This window comes from Patiria miniata, unplaced genomic scaffold (genome assembly GCF_015706575.1).
Source record: "Patiria miniata isolate m_02_andy unplaced genomic scaffold, ASM1570657v1 HiC_scaffold_7, whole genome shotgun sequence".
NCBI lineage: Eukaryota > Metazoa > Echinodermata > Asteroidea > Valvatida > Asterinidae > Patiria > Patiria miniata.
This window is the reverse complement of record NW_024037074.1, coordinates 37,087,702-37,108,030: the sequence shown is the minus strand read 5'-3', so window position 1 is coordinate 37,108,030 and position 20,329 is coordinate 37,087,702. Positions and strand designations below refer to the sequence as shown.

Here is a 20,329-nt window from a genome sequence, read left to right as displayed (position 1 = left end):
TCCTCTTGTCTTCATTTACAAGGTGTTTTTTTCTTCACACAACTACAACTTGTTTGTCAAGCACAAACATAATTATGGGGGCCGGGGCCCGGGGATATAATCCAAAAGCCCAGCCACGATTGTTGAACACGTATGTAAATGAGGAATAGTCTGGTGCCTGCATGTGTGTTACATTGGCGTTTGTTTTAGTATTCGGTGTCTGGGGTGAAAACAGCATCAATTCGTCGTGTCGTGAGTTACGAAAATACGATTGTTTTCGAAGTAAAAATGTTACAATCTTATCCTGCCAATATGCAGTATCACATTTCGTATTAATATGAGCAAATTTGAAAGGAAAAGAGTATTTTTGAGAAGGCGCGGACGTTATAATATTATTACAATGATCGTGAAAGCACGTAATGCACATTGGAAATAACAACACCAAGTACACATATACATCCATTACTAGCCAAATTCGGTATCGAATCAGGATACAGGAGGAAAGTTTCATATTCAGGGCTTACTATTGGAAACGGGGTTGGAAATAAAGCGGGCACTGGGGACGAGGTTGCCAAAGCCTTAAAACCCTGATCAAAATAAAATTGTGTGTGGGGAGGGGGATTATGTACTCTCACCAGCCGTGATTTACGCCCGTGCCAGTGCAGGTCTATCTATTCCTATAATCTGGTTGGGACTAAGGCCGAGTAAAAAATAAAAGAGTTTATCGTGGCTTAGACAAGATAAGTTTGCGGTAGCACCATGTGAATAAATCTCTTTTGTGAGTATTTGTGGTTCTGAAAAGAACCGGAGGGACTCAACGTTTCGCACAGTATGCTCTGCCCGTCGTCAGCTTCACCGGTTTCGAGCTTTACTAGTTTACATTCTTGGTTTTTTTTTAACTTGGCCAAGTCTTATATTCCCCATTCGGAATCCCTAATCCAAGCTTCCAGCATAAACGCACACATGGGAGTCATCTATTTTCATTTTTAGACAAAATGATCAGATTTGATCGTTGACTAGCTAGGCATAACTTTTTTTCAACCGTAAGCAAAATGTGGCATTTGGTGTTTTGATGTAGTTACATGTCCTCGTAGTAAATTACAGGCAGCGATCCGAGAATATCCTGTCTGATGACTCTATACTAAACTCGGATTCGAGTTCTGTTATTTTAATCCTCTTATTTTCCAGGGAAACAAAATGAACATGCAAGGCTGCTCTAATGAATCTTACCAACAAAGGAACTGAGCAAAATGAACTGAACTACCATTATTCGGCAGTCTCGCTTGTAAAAAAAAAACATTATCAAGTGTACAAGACGGGTCATTATTTTTGAGGCTGTCTAACCCTTCGCGCTTGTTTAAAGAGAAAGTTCGTGTTCTTATTTTTCTGTGTAATTTACATGCTTTAGACGATAGGGAGGGCCTAATTAGGTATATTATCAGAGCCAAATCTCAAATCAGCTATATTGTGATACTGCAAAGAGTTTAAGGACTTGAAACGAGGCTAACCACACCCATTAACAATGAAAAGTTTTGGTTCAAGAAAAGAACAATTGATTTTAGTGTTTTATAGCTGCGGGATATCAACTCAACAATTCATCGTGTCCTCTCCGTTAGTCCGTTGGTTAGTAGTTCGTTACAAACGTTGACATTGTCTATTGCTCCTACATATTTTGACCGATTTCAACCAACCTTTGTCATAAGTATCAGTAGCCCAGCCCCAACGTGACCAAAGTAGGGTCAAAGGTCGTCACGGGGTCACTGAGGTCAAAAACCGGAATTTTGTTTTACTAAAAACACTACTCCTTCTAGAAATTACATGGCACAATCACTCATGCATGAACACACTCGTTTGCTTATGGTGTAAATTGAGTATTTTCTTTTGTTCCTCTTCCCTTTTTTTCTGTTTGTTTAACTTTTTCGCAACAGCTCTCATTGGTTTTGTACACGTAAACCGAGGTCGTCCTCGATTTGGTTCCTGTCCTCGATTCACCCATGATGTTGCACGTGTGCGTCCTCGATTTACATCATAAACAAACGAACGATTTCGTTGATATTTCAGACAGAGCTTGTTTTTCAGAGGAAACAACTTTTATTCCCACCTGTATAGAGAATGGAGCCTAACGAGTTTGCCGAGTAATTATGACAGCCGCGTGCTCGCTAGAACAATCTGATTATTAAGAACGAAAGGAAATCGCTTGATATTTGTCCCTTTTTGCTTCATTTTTATTTCTGGCAAGGCCAGGTGTGATTCCGTGTTGAACTGTCTTGCTCATTAAAAAAAATATATAGAGACATATAGCGGTTCATTTTGTCTTTTGGTTCTTTTTAAAGCACTGACATTTCGAAACGGTCGATTTTCCCGTCGCAATAACACTAATTGTGTTTTTCACGTCCTGATTAGTATAAAATGGCCAGAGACGAGACACTCTGGGCATAATCAGAACAACGCTTGGGCATAATCAGAACAACGCTTGTCCGTCTACAATGTCCACTACAAACCATGAAGTCGATTGTAGTTATATAGAGCCGGAACATTGTAATGGCTCTAGCAGGTGGAAATACATGTATACATCAACAGAATAGTGTATTACAACGTTGAAAAAGATATAAAAGTTAGAGTGAAACAAATATATAAAAACTCCATCAATCTTTCGAATTAATAATATCAATCATTTTGTCAATCGGATAATCGATTGACACAATATTTTGATAATGAAGATTATCAATATACTTAAAGCCGAATTCATCAATTTGTTCACAAAGCTGAAATCCATTAGTGATCCAATACGTCTAGAACCAAACATGATTGATGTCGCATATCATTCTATAATCTACACATTCCACCCTAAAAATGTCTTTTCTGATCACAATTCATGACCCGCACTGATTTTGTTGTCAAAATACAATCATTGTAGGCGCGAAAAACAAACCAACCATCGAAAACATGGGTGATAACTTCCGAAATTTAACCAAAATGGATTCGATAAACCTTTTTTGTGTGTGATCACAACATGAAAGGTACTCATCTGTTGCACCATGCATACTAAGCTGACGTGCTAGGTGGCATTTTGCAGTCAGGGTACACGACTTCAGAAAGAACCAGTTGCTTCAAAGATGCACGCGATGCGTGCCCAAATTTTATCTCCATAATAATACACACCTACAATGACGTCTATAGTGCAATTACCGCCACCAACAAATACACGTACCCGCTTGCACTCCTGTACGAAAGCAATTTGTTTGGCTGTGAAATACCAACGCTCCCTTGTTTTATATCCGTTGGTACAATCAGCAATTATTTTTAAGCGACTCTAGCGAAAAAAATTGATTGGTTTTTTGTTGTTCTCGGACCAACAGTTGACCGTACTTTCATCACTATAGGGGTCATCGAACCCCCGAATCCCCAATCACGTAACCCCCAATAATACATTCAGTCAATTACAGTCAATGGCATCGGTATAAACGCTTTTCTTTTGTGAACTAAAATAGGAAGAAGAGTTGTTCTTACCCCTTCCTTGGACCACCTTGACCTCTCTGGCGGGTCCAGAGGGAGGGAGCGTAACGGGGCCATCCGCCTCCGCCCCCTCCCCCGCAAGCCGGTGTCAATGTGTTATATTATCATTATTAAAGGGAAGATACAACATTTGCAGACATAAATTTTTTTTTATCAAATTACTACGAAATTCTTTGCTGAACTGCTAGGGAAGGACAGTCTAAAGCATCCCGTACAATCATGGCTCCTGATGTGCTGACATTTTTAAGTAAAGTGGTATTTTGTATCGATTTCCAACGCTGGTCGGCCGACCCGATGTTGGAGAAAACTGGGGTTTTTTCAATATCTGCTCCTTATTTTTCATATTTAATTATTCCGCATTTTCTATGTAATTGAAGGGATACAATCCAGCTAGGCTTATTCTCTGACCTTATAATTCCCCAACGTCAATAAATTGCTTCGTGTCAGGGAACTAGACTACAAGAACATGATTGGTTTTCTTGGTGTCTCCAGCATCTACGAACCCAAAACGTGAAACAAGATAGTGTAAACATATTTGCTTTAACATGTTATTCCTCCAAATCCATTTATTTCTGACAATTACAGCAATAGCAAACGTTGTACATTCCCTTTAAACCAGAAGAGATGTGAAAAGCAGTGTTTTAAATCGATACCACTCATCCCTTTCCCTTTTCGATTTGGTGAAATATTAACAGAATGAAAGAAAACAATGGGAAAAGAGCGTCCATATAACATTATGTCCACCCGTTCCCCCTCTCGCGTTCTCATCTGCCATTGCCGGTCGGCCACTCCCCCCCCCCCCCACCCCCTTCGAAAATTTAGTTCTGGAACCGCCGATATAATCCAGAACAGGGTGAGTAATAAAACAACGAAACGCAGATGTCGGGACTATTGTTTTAGTGAAGTTCTGCATGAAACACTTTCAAAATCTTGGCTATAAAAGTCCAATTCATAAGCTTTTTTTTAGTACAAGAATCACTCAAATCACTCATGTACTTTTTAAATTAATGAATTTTAAACACAACCACCGTTTTAAAGTTCTGTCCACGGATCAGAAACTTTGGTGTGCGTTCTTTCCTTTTGTGATCCGTGGACAGAACTTAAAAATGGTGGTTGTGTTTAAAATTCCGTAACTTAAAAATTACATAAGTGACTTGAATGATTCTTGTACTAAAAGCAAGCTTATGAGTTAGGCTTTCATGTCCCAGATTTTGAAAGTGCTACATGCAGAATTTCACTAAAACAATTCTCCCGACATTTGGGTTTCGGTGGGTTTTTTACTAACCCTGTACAGCGTCATTTCCTGCCCCCATTAAGATGTAAAAGTTCGAGACTAAAATCTGCAGGGTAAACCTTTTACCTTAGCTGAAAGGCCCGAGCTTAAAGCGGAGATTGGACACACTATACCTTTGGTATGCGTGTTATTTATATACCGTTTTCTCGTTGAACTATACGGGTGAAGCAACAGATGTTAAAACCCGTCATTTGGTATTCAAAAAGTTTACGTAAACACAATTTGAAATGCAACTTTCGCTTTTATTTTGTCAATCATTGTTTGGCAGCGAATTCTGACGCAATTCAAACTTCCACTTTTGCTACTGCTGCCTTTTTTTGTTTTTGCCGGCCGCCGCCATTGTGAAAGTGAAAGAATCAAACAAACATAATACACTTTCCATTTCAGACGAAGCGATCCCCGCTTCGTCAACACGATATAGAAAGCGAGTAATCGATTAACGGTTTAAGTTCTTTTAGTTTTTGTTTTGTTTTGTGTTTTGTTTTGTTTGTTTGGTGGTGTTTTTTGTGTGAAATCAGAAAACAAATGCCTTATTTCAAAGTTGTTTAAATGTAACCCATCAAAGATGTAGTCTTACACTTAAATACGATTTTCAGCAAAATGGAAAAGTGGGGATTGTTTTGAGGATTGGACGTGATGATTCACAATGAACTTTAAAGGGAAGATACAACATTTGCAAACATCAAAAAACGAAATGATCAAATTATCACAAATACCTTACTGAATTGTTAGGTATTGACAGTTTAAAGCATCCTGTAAAATCGTGGCTCCTGGTGTGCTGACATTTTCAAGAAAAACTGTATTTTTCCAACGCTGGTCGGCCGACCAGCGCTGGAAAAACTGGCTTTTTTTCAAAAACGGCTCCTATTTTTCTTATTTGGTTATTCCGCATTTTCTTCGCGATAGATTACACACCTGCGAAGGGGTACAAACCTGCTAGAGTGATTCTTTGTCCTTACAATTCCCCAAAATCTTTACGTTTCTCCGTTTCATCTTAAGTGGGGTTGGGGAACTAGACTACAAGAAAATGATTGGTTTTCCTGGTTTTTCCAGCATAAACAAGCCCAAAACCGGCGTGAAACAAGTCAGTTTAACAATATTTGCTATAACATACTAATCCTCCAAATCCATTTATTTCTAAAAATTGCAGCAAAACCAAATGTTGTATATTCCCTTTAAAACACGTTATACACGTTGACAATCAAATCACCAAGTACACGATCTAAATCCATTAACTTGCTATTGCGTGATCGAATCAGAATAAAGGAGACAGCCGTCCCTCCCATGGTCTACTATCATCTCGAGGTTGAGAGTAGACCCTGTGAACGAGGTTTTGGATGAACGTAATCATGTTTGTCTGGTTTTTATAAATAGTAGGCTGAAGCTAAGTAAGGTTCCGGGTGTTTCAATTATTTTCGGTCCCTTCAGGCTATAATTGTTAAAGATACGTAGGAACATTTGATATTATACCCGGAAACGTACCTATACTGTTTTAACGAGAAAATTCTTGCTCAAAGTGGAGATAAGACTTGGTACCAAATACCCTATGTAATTATTCCGCCTGAAAAGTATTCGGAAGAAAAGAGTCTTTAATATAGGCGGTTAAAGAAAATGTGCCCGCCGGCATATTTCTTACGTAAGTTAGCAACCGAATCCACTTACGAGACCCCAATAGTCCAACTTACGTTTTCTCTTTTTATGTACAGTATCCACTGAGCTGAAACTTCAACAAGTTACTTGTTGTGCACCCTTCACCCTTCTAAACCAAAATAAAGCACCAAATAAGTTCCATTTACCTTTAAGAATGGTTAAAGCAAATTGTTCCATATACGTGCCCGTCATTGCAGAGCATACAGCCCTTGCCAAATCGGTCCCAAGATCTTCACAAAGTATAAGACAACTGGATATTTGCCTTTTCTTTTCTTTCTGTCTTCTTTTTTTTCACTAAACTTAAATCATCTCATAAATTTGCTTTTTCTTTCGTTCCCTTGATCCCGTTTGATCCCTGAACTTTTAAGTTCAGAATAAGTTAATTCTGATGGAATCATTCAGTCTGTCAATCTCACGAAAATTAAAGACGAAGCGCAAAATATGTTGATGCAAACCTACAGTCTCTCCTCGTCCACCTCATGAACCTTCGTGAACCGAAATATGGTGCACCAAATAAAAAACAAATAATACCATTTATAATAACGGACGTATACAAAAAGACTATAGCTTATTAATAAAACGGAGACGTGGGGTTGGGCTGACGCCTAGAAATTCGGCGTTGACCATCTGTTGATCAGCCCACTATACCAGGTTTTGTTTCTGTTCGATAACCTACATAAATTATGAGTTTTATCGAGTGACCATGCCAACGGTGTAGATAAGTGACACTGTGCCGGTGGTATAGAGTTCATTTGTGACTAATTGTGCACAAATTGATTAATTATTTAGAAATGCAGCCCATAAATATTCCAGTATTATCGCTAAACGCGAAGCGATAAGATTTATAATCGGTTGTAATTCGCCTGTAATCATTCGCCATGTTCCCGTTTATATCTGGTCGTTCGCTGTACGAAAGCGTAATAAAAAAAAAATCCCACATCGAATTGATTGGTCACGGAATGATTGTCACAGAAAAAAATTCTTAGAAATTGTCTGCTTTTATAGGGTAATGATTGTTCCTGAAATCTACGATGGACAGAAGACTCAACGTACATTGACACACCTTATCACTTAGCACTAGCACCTTTATGGATTTTAGGAATAAACAAATTACAATAAACGTTTAAGGATTGGAAAAAAAACAGAGTTACACCAACAACAAAAAACTTATGATTTATACAACCCGACTGTAGCTAGTTTTGCGTTTTCTGTACTATGTAATCCGTTTAGATCTTCGATAACTCTATCAATTATCAATTGGCTCTCTTATTTTTTGTTGACATGTTACAAAATATATTGAAGTAACATGACATAAATACACGTGGAACAGAACATTGCTCAAATGTTCAGTGAATAAAAATAACGGACATGGAAGAATCAAATCGCGAATTGCCTTCACGCCGGATTCCAAATTAAATCGGACTTAAAATATACACTTTTATTGCATAACGGAACAAAAGAATGCATTTTCCTCACTTTTTTACAAAATTATATCCGAAGATTTAGATAAGGGACAAGAGCGAGCGACGTCTTGCGCTACAAACACGACGTTGGAGCCTCTTCCCATCCTCGCGTGATTACTCCATTCTTCCCGGTGAGACTCAATTCCCGATCTTCACATTTGATTGAATTTGTACAAGCAATGCAGTTAGTTTGCCCGGGTTACTATGATTCCGTCCCAAAATGAATTAAAGGGACCGCAAGAGAGGGATACTAAAAATAAAAGGGCCTCCGTGACTGCCAATCAACTTCCATGTCGATAAATAGTGAGATACACAAGGTGTAATGTATTTTCGTGAATGCTGGGCGAGTCTTTAGATTCATCTCAGCCATATGCTTGAATTTATAGGAGTTCGTTAAAGTACTGACTACAAACAAACTCAGCGTGAGGCGATTGTTGTTGTTTTTTTTCAAAATGAATAAATTATGTGTTGCTAAAAATGGCAAATTAGAAAAAAAGGAGTTTTCGGGATGAAACTCCAAAAAAAAGCTACGGAAAAACATCTTTCAGTATTGACCTATAACACAGTACCCACGTGTCAGTTTTCAAGCTTGTTTTTTTTTCAGCAAAAACAAAGATGTGAACAATCACGCACCATATTGACCTTTTTGTAAATGCTTCACTGATTAAGCAGCAAAAAAAGCCGCTACTGAGCGATGGTCTCTAATTTCACGTTTGGAAAATTGTCATCAACTGGCGACGTTACAATTTAGGAGAAATATACCAACACAATATATTGTAAACCATTGGTATGAAGCAATATGGCAGCTAGGGCCAATGCGAATCAGATAACTGTTGTAAAAAAAACACCGAAAAATTACTTACTATACTTCAACAAACCGCTTTGTCAAACTGTTTTTCTGTATTAAAAAAAACACACGGAACAGGTTCAAAAAGCCTCTGTACTAATGACGTCACACTTTGTTTATGCGAACACTTTTCTATTGCGCTACGAAACCGTCATCCTCACCAGGTCCCATACGAAAGCACACGTGTAAGCAAAGTGTGACGTCATCAGTACAGAGGCTCAATGTTTACCCCAGAAAATTTCCCCCCGCGTTCCTCTGTTGATTAATTTTCAAGCTCTGTTTATTGTTCAACTTCACGGACATTTAGGTTTGTCGATTATTCAATAGGCTTTTGACAACAGCCCGGAGGGCCATTGTTGAAACCGCGTGCGGTAGCTGCGAAATATCAATAAATCAATGAAGGCGTTACGTGACTGAATGACTCTTCAGCGCTTTATAACATCAAGTTGACAATGCTTTTTAATTGAGTCCTATCCTGCGTTTGACAAGGAATAAAAACAAATTTCTCGGAAAATAGAACAAAATATAATTAAATAGGCCTACTAGGGTTTCATTCCCTTAAATTTCAACCACTATACTCCCTGAAGTGGGTTTTTTTCTGTCTCGTTCAATTTTTCTGAGTTAATGTTCTTGCGTCACGTCCTTTCCTGGTGTCTTAATAAATAATTTGAAGGGGAAAAGACATTTTTCTGTTTCGTACACTGACGTAGAAATCTTTTATGAAACAAAGTGCCTTTGTGTTTTGCGTGCATGCTTTGCGTCGATCTTTTCTGAGCAGATTCAATGATGTCTTTTTGGATTGTTGTCAGCCACAGTCATTATAAATAATTGGTAAAAATACATCAGCATTGAGAGACACAACTGCCGAATGGCAACACACAAATAAACAAAGGTATCATTAAAATTGCGCTAAATTAAAATGAAAATCCCCAGAGAGTAGGTTTTTTAAAAATATATACCGAGCACCTTATTTGGCAAAGACATTGATCTTTGTATATAACCAGTGGAAACTTTGATGAAACAATGCAGAATCATCTAATTGTTTTCTGGATTTGAAAAAAGTCAGTAATTTTTTTTTTTTGGGGGGGGGGGCTTTCACAAGAGGAATCGATGTACACCTAAAAAAAGATTCTGTGTCTGTTTTTTCCCTTTGGTTTTAATTATCTTTTGCTTTATCCGAGCTACTTTGGAGTCTGTTCTTTACTCGTATTAAACCTAACTCCCGTCAGAAGTTTGCACGCCGCGTGATCACATGCATGGATGTGCGCTGTATTATTACCGCATTAGGCCTATCCAACCACTTGTAAAAGACTTGAAACCATAAAGCAGACAATGCCACATGCATCGAAACCTTTTTATCTGATGGCTTGGCGAGATAACCCGTTAAAATGCATGCGTTAGGTGGAAACCTCTTTAAAAAAAAAAAAAGCTGTTATGCCAGAGTTCGAGGTGTTTTTTTTTTATCAGACTCCAGTATAGTCAGTTTATAATCATGAATTCACTTACCTTCAAAATGTACATTTTGAGATCTGAGATCCTGAGCTTGAATCAATGGACTAAATCCCAAGTACAAGCCCCGATGCCATGGAGGTACGAGATAAGTTACACCGGTACACAAAATGCCCACGTTGGTCCATTAGCATATACCTGTCTACGGTAGATAAGTGATGAAGGCTGTGTGATGTGCATCACACGTGAGATACCACGCGCATGACCTATCCACGCGTTCATCAACAATGCTGTGCACAGTATGATTGTGGTAGTGGCGAACAAGCTGCCGGCAGCTGATAGCCAATGGGCTTTGCACACGCCATCACGATTTCGATATCACAGACAGCAGTAGCCGCTGCCTATTAATAATTATAAGGATGTTTGAGCTTAAAAAGCCAACGAAGCATCGCGCGTACACACAATGCACACTGGCCTCATTTCTGAGTCACATAATCTGCCTCACATATTGAATTGTGTGTGAACAAACTCAGGGGGAAAATTTACAGTGATTACTCACGTACACAGTAGGGAAATGAAGGCCACTATTTGTTTTAACTTGGCTTTCGTTTTGCCATATGACGTGGACAAGTGCAGTAACGGACAAAGAAAAGCTATATCCATCAGTAGGAAATATCATCATCCTTTGAAAATACCTTCACATTCTCAAAATACTGCAACCGAAGGGGCAAACAGATGGGCTCAATAGTGTATTTGGTAATTCGAACTGGCTTGTTCCTCATTGAAAGTTTCAATTAATCAAAGAAAGGATGTACCAGCCTGATTTCTCAAATCCAGGATTCTTTTCGAGCTGTGGCTTCACATGTGGCTCCGGAGTGAGTTGGAAGCCCGAAATATCCAAATCAAATACATGTATAGAATTAAATCGAAAACGCTGACCTGGTATTAAAGCATTTAATGTTCCAGAAGCAGAAGATGTGCCAATGAACAAGTGGCACACCGATAAGCATTTTTAAGATAATTATGAATAGGAAGGCGCTCATGGTATAGGTAAACCTCTTTAGTATTTATCCAAAATTTGGGACCAAAGAAACCGAAGCAAAGCTTCAGAATACCTACAATAAGGTTTGTTTTCAATGACAAAATGTTTAACAAAATTCACAGGTTTAGTTTGTTTTATTCCGGTCGAGTCTTAACTCTGGGTTTTTTGGGGAGGTTTTTTGGCATTTTGCCAAGTAAGTTTCTAAGTTACTGTTGGCGATCCGACGGTCCGAAAAAAAAAACGACAAGAAAAACAATGACAAAACAAAACAAGAGCATCATTAGACACTTTCAATTAAAATGTTATGGTGCAATTCAGAAAATTTGGCGAGTTATGTTAATGTAACCTCCTCCAAGTTACGAGTACTAGTGTTACATGGAAAACGGTAGTCACAACTTGTTACTTATCCAGGACCATGTACCAGTTAGATCAGGTTACGCATTACAAATGCAAAGTCAGGGTGTCATTAACATGTGGGGTTTGGGGGGGGGGGGTGGCGTAGCTTCACGGTCAGATAAGTGCCACACTTTCGACATGCAAATGAAAGCATGATCACAAGTGGCAAAGTAGTTGCTAGTAGTAGTTGCTACACCTCGACTAAAAGGGCCATTGTAATTAGTGAGATGTGCAATTAGCTTTAGGGTTTTGTGGAAGGAAGCAATTGGCAAACGAGTTTAGAAATGTCAAACAAGTCCAGCAGTGTTGACGGCATTAATCTTCAGAGGTATCTATTCAAGGTGCTGAACAAGACGTTCGAAAAAAATAATACTCTATCTAGACCATGTCACACTTGACATGTGTGCAAATATTGATATTGTGGTAATTGTGATGTCAACTTTCAGTAGGCCTAAACTGTTCGATTCTGTATTGCACATACATCACTAAAAAAAATACGGGTGTTTTAAAACGCAATAACATTTACTAAAAACTGATATATTTCTGAAAAACTGGAATAGTCTTCCCTTACCACTTTCTGAATGTAAATCACTCGCTTTTTTCAAACACAAACTGAAGTCTTTGTTAATCCACCAGTCACCTCAGTAAGCCCCACTTACTTTACTTTTCTGATCTTGGTTTATTATTTTTTTCTTATTGAATCATATCTTTTCTTATTTTAGTCGTCGTACACGTATACATGTACACAGTTTGTGTTCTTGTTATAGGTGTTGTTATGTTTATTCGTTTATTGTGAAGCTGTTACTTTGTTTTGTTTTTTGTAAACAGGCTGTTCCTTGACAAGCCCCGCTTTTTTGGAACGTGCCTCCACATCTGTTTATATTTATTGTCCTTTATTTATGATTATGTGGAAATAAACGTTACTTTGAATTGAATTGAATTGAACTATACAATATGGGGGAGTAATACAAGAAAGATACTAAGGTGGTTGTTTTGCGTGTCGGTGACCAACTTGAATGACGTCATTGCCTGTTACAAACAGGTACCGGGCATGACGTCACAGATGACGTGAACACTGTTTTCAGAGGTATAATATAGTGAATGTAGGATACATATGCCTATAGACAATGAGTGGAGTGTTCCAGTAGCTTCGCCCACCATATTTTACGGTGACCGTCGCGAGCAATCTTGCAATAAAGGAATTACAGTGTCTTAGTGTGGTTTTAAACGTCTGGTTTAAAACCGGTTTGGGGCGTGGTCGCCGATAATGGTCCGACGTAAAATAAGTTGTTTTATCAACTACTAACTTCCCCAAAACTTCAAACAATTCTGCAAAGCAGAAATATATTGTCATTTTTCAAGGGCCGGTTTTAATATCATCGCCGATTGCGTGAAGAGTGATTAAAACCACCTCACTGACTGGCTCTCGACCATGTACTATTAGGAATGAGCGAACTGCCTCAGGTAGGCTATTTATGATTTTGGTGATTAAGCATAAGCTTCTCAATATTAACTGCCAGAAAGAAGGTGACGGAGGGGGGGGGGATGCGGATTTTCAAAGCGCACATTATGAGCAGCGACCCCTGAGGTTAACACCTCAACCACCCCGCTATTCTAACTGTCACGGCCGTTTGAAAACTTCCGGTGCTGGCCCCTTATTAACATGACAAATCTTGAAAAACGAACTTCTCCACACACACGTGCGAAGTTCTCAAAAAATCTCAAAACAAAGTCTTGCACTAAAACGAAAAGCCTATATCACTCTGTTATGAAAACACTCTAGTTAAATTTGACAAGTCAAAGTTACACCCAGCTAACCCAAGCTGTAGTCAGCTGCATAGCGCCTACAAGTTTGAATGTTTTTTGGTCGAATCTAACTATAGGCCTATGTGTTTTTCACAGTGTAGATTTGACCAGAAGACTGTCTGTAGTCAGCTGTCTATACAGATGCTACAGGTATCTGGGGAGAAGTTCGACTGTTTTCTAGTCAAATTTGAGTATATTTCCAGAGTATGGGAGCGAGCATCCATACCCATACACAATCACTCACGAGCGTGTGAACAAAAATTGTGAGGTTGCTGCTTGGAACATTTAATGGTAAGTGTATGGTACACACAGGATGATTATCAAGAAAGAAAACAAAATACTTGAACTTATCCTTTCAAGTGAGCGGAGTTATATTCAACTTTTTTGCCGTTATGAACTAAACTTTTTACCAGTGTCGCATTTGAGACACGTCTTTTAATAGAGGAACTTTTTTTCACGCAGGCATGCAGTCAGTTCAACCGTTTAAACTGATTTTTGTCTCATCTTCTCTACTTCTGTCATAGACTTTTAAACAAGGCTCGAAACGAGTGTCCTTGCAGCTGTACGTTTGCCGTACGCCGCTGAGCCACTAATAATCAGGTAAAAAATGTATGTAGTTGAAAACCCTGGCATGAGGGAAGTATCAAAAATGAAGAAGTATCAAACATTCAAATCGCTGCATACCTTTGATTATATATAGAAATTTTTTACAAAATGGTAAATGGAACGCGTGCACGGCTGCATTATAGACAACGGAATGTAAACTTGGCAAGCCACTCGTGGCAAACCAAAATGTATAAAAACATTCTGTTGACGTAATATCGGACGTTTCTAATCACTAAGGATGTTACACTTAACATATTTACAGTACAAGTGACATAAAGGCTTGATGAAACACAAGACTGATCACAACTAGCATTGTGCCAGCACTGGACAAACCGGGGGCCAAATTGCAGTAGTCTCGGCCTTCACAGGAGCAGTACGTCCCCTCCACCCCATCGACACTGAACAATGATGTAATGAATCCCACGGCTGTCTTGGCAACATCTTTCAGCTCTGTGGACTTAGCGCAGCCATCTACCAATTCACCGATTGGGACAATGGAGCACCCTCGAACCTGGCCGCTGATTTCGGTATTCCCAACTGTTGGAAGCATAAAACCTGGTTTAAGCCTGGTTCATACTCAGCGCGAAAGCGAAAGCGAACGCGAATTTGTGACGTGATGGCAAGTATTCGCGCTGCGAATTCGTAAAAGTTGAACATGTTTCAACTCGGGCGAATTTGGCAGCGAATGTTTCATGACGTCAAATTCGCTTCGCATTCGCATAGAGTATGAACCGGGCTTCATACCCCATGCGAATGCGAATGCGAAGCGAATTTGACGTCATGAAACATTCGCTGCGAAATTCGCCCGAGTTGAAACATGTTCAACTTTTAAGCCCGGTTCATACTCGGCGCGAAAGCGAAAGCGAACGCGAATTTGTGACGTCACGGCGAGAATTCGCGCTGCGAATTCGTAAAAGTTGAACATATTTCAACTTGGGCGAATTTCGTAGCGAATGTTTCATGACGTCAAATTCGCTTCGCATCGCATTCGCGTGGAGAATGAACCGGGCTTTACGAATTCGTAGCGCGAATATTGCCATCACGTCACAAATTCGCGTTCGCTTTCGCGCCGAGTATGAACCGGGCTTAAGAAAAAAGGTACGACCTCAACGTTATCATGAAAATCACGCACAAAAGAACATCCCTAAATAACTAGAGACCGTGATATCAAAAAGCAGCCAGCTCTGAGCAATTGTTTAATGCAAAGGATCTATAGAGGACCAAGCCACAGATGTGAATGCCCTTTGCTTGCAACCTCAAGCACTGTACGCATTTTCACCGCTGAAAGCTAAACTAAGGAGAAAGATTCAGCGTGAATACATCTTTATATTGTTAGCCATAGTTCGAATAACTTCACTCGAAACAACGCATTAGCCGACAACGTTCTACTGTTTCAGATCAGTCCGTCGAATCGGAGGTCTGAGTGCCATCGCTGGTTACAATAGCCACGTGCCTCATGATTTACTGCAGGGCCAGGGGGCCAGGATAGGACCGTGAAGTTTCAGGTCGACGCTTGACAAGAGCTGTTCACGCTTTAATCTGATCGCGCAGGCGCAACATACAGGGTGAGTCACAAAAATAAGGAAACCCAAATGGTGCCCCCAATTTTTTAACAGAAGTTCTGCATGTAGCGCTTTCCAGATCTAGGATATGAAAGCCCCATTAATAAGCTTTATTTTAGTGAAAGAATCATTCAAATCGCTCATGCACTTTTCCAGTTATGGAATTTTGAACACAAACACCGTAAAAGTAAGTGCTTTCATCAAAACGAAAACTATTCACATAACAAAATAAAACATCAGAACACTCTCATAACCATGATATAACACTTATCATAACATTTATTTAAAAACCCGCTGCTTCCAAAGTTAAAATAACAAGCTTTATAGTGTCAAGAGTTTATAGTCTTGCTCTGCCTTTTACTTTGCTACCCCGGAGACTTATTTCATTATTTTGGTATCATTTTCAGGATAAGACACGATTTCATTTTTACTAAAATATCACGTACCTTAAATTATGTGATCCGTGGACATGGTTAACAAACGGTGTTTGTTTTCAAAAATTCCATAACTGGAAAAGAACATGAGCGATTTGAATGATTCTTTCACTAAAAGAAGGCTTATTAATTGGGCTTTCAAAATAATCCTAGATCTGGAAAGCGCTACACGCAGAAATTCTTTACTTTTTTGACTCACCCTGTACTGTCACGAGTCAACCACTAGGCAACTAATACAGGGTGTTTAAAAAAGGTAATACTACTTAAAAGGGTTTATATGGCCAGACTATACATTTACCAGTAAAAAGCAGGGTATCATCTTAAAGCTAAAGCTACGTGCTTTCCAGTGATACCTTGGTAAACCTTCAGGGTCACGCATCATTGAGCACCATTGTCTTGAAAATGTGGTGCAAAATTGGGGTTGGTTCACTTTCATGTCGAACAAAATCGGCGCAATTTGCCGGAGGACATTCGACATGAAAGAGCATAAGAGCGTGAAAAGAATTGAAGAAGAGTTTGAAGTAGGATTACTGGATTACCTTTTTTTTTTAAACACCCTGTGTAGTTCCCGATCGAACTTTCCCTTCACTAAGATAGAAATCATCAACTCACCAAGAGGAACGTTAACAGTGAACTTCCCTTCCCACTTCTCGCACATGGCTGTCTGCCCGAAGTTGGTTCCACACTCTTTCTGGCCAACGTTGTCTGGGTCAAAGGTCGCACCTGCGCATGCGTCGTTCGATTGCAAAACTCCTAAGTTGTTGTTGCTGGCTACCAAGTTGGTGCACGTGTAGCATTTCAATGTTGAAACTGTGAGATATAAGTGGCAGAAGATTAAAACTCTGATTGACAAGATTGGCTCTTTTAACTTTGAAGTTCATTTGATAGCCAGGCCTACATGTATGGCCGCTATATGATCAAGATATGTTTCCCAAATAAAATTTTCTTGCGTACATTTTGGTATGAATCTACGGAAGCGTTGAAGGGCCATAATACAAACTAAAAAAATTAAAAATAAGTCATAATTATGACTTACTATTAAGTCATAGTTATGATTTATATCTTATAATAATGACTTAATATTAAGTCATAATTATGATATATATCTCATCATTACGACTTAGTAATTGTTAAATCATAATTATGACTTATATCTCATATTTATGACTTATATATTATATTTACGACTTCTACTAAGTCATTATTATAACATATAAGTCATAAATATGACTTAATAATAAGTCATAATTATGAGATGTAAGTCATAATTATGATTTAACAATTACTAAGTCGTAATTATGAGACGTGTCATAATTATGACTTAATACTAAGTCATTACTATTAGATATAAGTCATAACAATGACTTAATAATAAGTCATAATTATGAGATATAAGTCATAATTATGACTGACTTCTTCTTTTTTTAGTTTGTATTATGTCCCTTTCACGCTTCCGTAATGAATCAGAGTTGTAGGCAATCAAGTATTATTTTGTGAAATATTTTAGAAAACAAAAACATTTTCGATATATTGAAATCCTCGTTATTATTTCTCTCACGGTCTCAAGTAAAATATCACTGTACTTCCTGTATTACATTTCGAGGCGTCAAAGACGTTGATTTAAAATAAACGGACACGTTCTTCGAGTTCCACTGTATGTTGCGTGAATAAACTTTCCAGTTCGAAACGTAGTGCAGAGCTGTATGGGGACAGTGGCGTACAGTGCGCCAACTGCCGGCAGAAGATTTTATGCATTGTATACAATGTAGGTAGTTCACCTGTTTGACGTGGATCCCCGGCGACTTCCCACACATTATGAATACCTTTATCCATCGTCATTTATATGTAACAAAAAAATGTAAGCATTATGCCTTGACTCGAACAATTAACCTGAACTGAAACTCATGGGAACCGTAAAATGGCACCCGACCGGAACAACAACACAGAGTCAATGCACTTACCAACGTGTATCTGTAGATATGCCAGTACTACTAGGAGCCCCAGGCTACAGGAAATGACTGGATCTGTGAATTGAAAAAAGTAAAAAATTCCTGAGCGTCTACAAGTCCAACAATGGTGCATTTCACACTGCATGTAATAGTGCCTATGAGTGACAAGTACACGTGTAGTCTAGTTGATACGAGTATTCTGGATGGTAAATGGTTTGGAGCTGAGTAATAACTAGTGGAGACGAAGTAGACGAAATGTCTAACATCAGTCAGAAGTTTGAAAGATAAACAGGATTATGATTTTAGGCTAGACTTACCCTTCATATTTCGACCAGACTGCTATGCTGGTAGCTTGTGGAACTCTGTATGACCTCCAGGCTTAATAAACCATGGAGGAAGGAAACGCAAAATATTTGTGTGACCAACACCGACACAACTGATATAACATTTATTTTCCTTTCATTTCCGGCATGGTGTAACCACACGCACACCAACCACTGCGCACGTGATATCATAGCTCCATCGTATTACACAAGAGTGGAGTTGGGCAATGGCGCACAAACGGATGTAAATGTAATTGCACTAGGACTGTGCAAGTGAACGTTTCAGAGGAAAAAAGGAAAATATTCAAAAACTATATTTATAGCCTACCAAAAAGTACTTAAAAGTCGGTGTGTTTGCCGGTGTTTTTTTTTTTTAGGTGTGGCATCCCTAAAATTATCAAAATTGAGTTGCTAATTTCCAAAGTTTGAGTACAAGAGACTGCCAATCCTCATTTCAAGAGTACATGTAATTTGTCTAGCACTTGTTATACACTATGAAAGCAAACTTTTATCAATGCCTTGCAGAGTCTGTAAGTGACATTTCCGTCAAATATTGTTCTACACTTGATATATTTTTTGTTCCTCCTGATATATCGGGTCTAAGAAGCCAAATACATAAGTATATCTGCACAGTATAGACCAATCCGGGCACGCAATCACATCTATCACGAAGGCCCCCTTCAATGGCGAAAGTATATTACTGGTTTTTGTTCAGATGATCTGTCATGGGGTTAGCCTGAGGATCAGACCTTCACGTGTGCGAGCATGCACATTGCGGCGGCCCCGCGCAACAACCAATCGGAGCCGCCTTTAGAAGTTGTGACGTCATTTAGAGATGAAATCTGGCCAAAGCTGTTGATTGGTCAACAGCTGCCATCTTTTTCTCATATGACATCGGTCACCAAAGACACGAAAGAAGGCTCGCGCTGAAATTCAGAATCTAGAGGTCAAGACGCAATGTTGTTTTGAATAATTTGCACGCATAATCATATAGGCCCCTAGTACAGAATCATTGTGAACAGCGCCATCTATGAAGTATCAGCTGCTGTTTGTCCTGCTTTTCTATTCTCCAGCGTCCCGAAACTGTCGAGTTTGCACCCTTCCCAATGCTCTCATGTTTATGCCAACATAGAGCTCGAGGTTACCCTGTTGTTCTAGACTCATCTGATGTCAGTTAATATAAAACTCATCTTCATTTTTAAACTTTGATACAACTCAAAAATGAGCATTAAGTTACGCCCCAGGGACCAAATAGGAGACTTGAATACGTTTAGTTAGTCCATATATGCTAATCCAAAGGGCGTCGTGACATTTGATATCGGGAACAACTGCGTTTGATATATATGGCCCAATATCGCAATACGGCTATCGTTTACCGGTTATAAACTATATAGATGGCGGTTGATGAAAAATGACCCGAAATCCATCTGTTTTGGTTCTCAAGTATCGTAATTGAGATAAGACAGCCACCAGCTGGCTAGTTTTATGTCGGTTCTCCACTTAGTTGTATCAATGTTATCAAATTTCAGAGATTAATTCGCAATAATTGATATCCCGTTGCGCCGTGTGACAGCAGAGCATTTACAATATTTTTGCTGCTGAATTCACTAAAGTTTGCCCTCTTTTTAAGTTAAATAGTTAAGTGGACATTTTTTATGCTCGGTTCGCGGAGATTTAGATCTATACCTCATCATTTCATTGGAGAGCGCCCTCGACGGCGCAGCAAACTACAAAATGGTGCTGGTTAGGCATTCGTTAGTGACCACATTTCCATGTTTGATAGAGATCAGTTTTAGTGACGCATCCAAGTCACGTGTTAACCCTTTGAACGACAAACTGTCCAACGCTCATATCCCCAACTCTCCCCCTATGTGGATTAATTTTTCACAAGCAAAAAAAAAATTATTGCCATTTGAACAATGAGGGCACTCTTCAAATACCATCTAAAACGGAATTTTCGTCCCAACAAACAGAGAGAGGTTTGAAAAAGAAACTGAATGGTTTACTTTAATA

The 20,329-nt window shown here is 39.0% G+C and overlaps 1 protein-coding gene and 1 long non-coding RNA gene across 3 annotated transcripts; one reads left to right on the top strand and one right to left on the bottom strand.

Moving 5' to 3' along the window:
- The first annotated feature begins 573 nt into the window (after positions 1–573).
- LOC119745674 lies at positions 574–11,907 on the top strand. The gene is made up of 3 exons (XR_005273644.1): positions 574–587; positions 1,314–1,316; positions 11,818–11,907. It is a non-coding gene; the product is annotated as an uncharacterized LOC119745674 (long non-coding RNA).
- Positions 11,908–12,877: 970 nt separating this feature from the next.
- On the bottom strand, positions 12,878–18,465 carry LOC119745673. Of its 2 annotated transcripts, XM_038222202.1 has the most exons (4): positions 18,311–18,465; positions 18,006–18,068; positions 16,657–16,854; positions 12,878–14,585 (listed from the first exon to the last, which is right to left on the bottom strand). In XM_038222202.1, exons 1-4 carry the CDS (start codon positions 18,315–18,317, stop codon positions 14,305–14,307), a joined length of 549 nt encoding a protein of 182 aa, XP_038078130.1. In that variant the 5' UTR covers positions 18,318–18,465; the 3' UTR covers positions 12,878–14,304. The 2 variants fall into 2 exon arrangements, with proteins under 2 accessions (XP_038078130.1, XP_038078131.1); XM_038222203.1 differs by lacking the exons at positions 18,006–18,068; positions 18,311–18,465 and adding an exon at positions 17,823–17,965.
- Between the last annotated feature and the right edge of the window lie 1,864 nt (positions 18,466–20,329).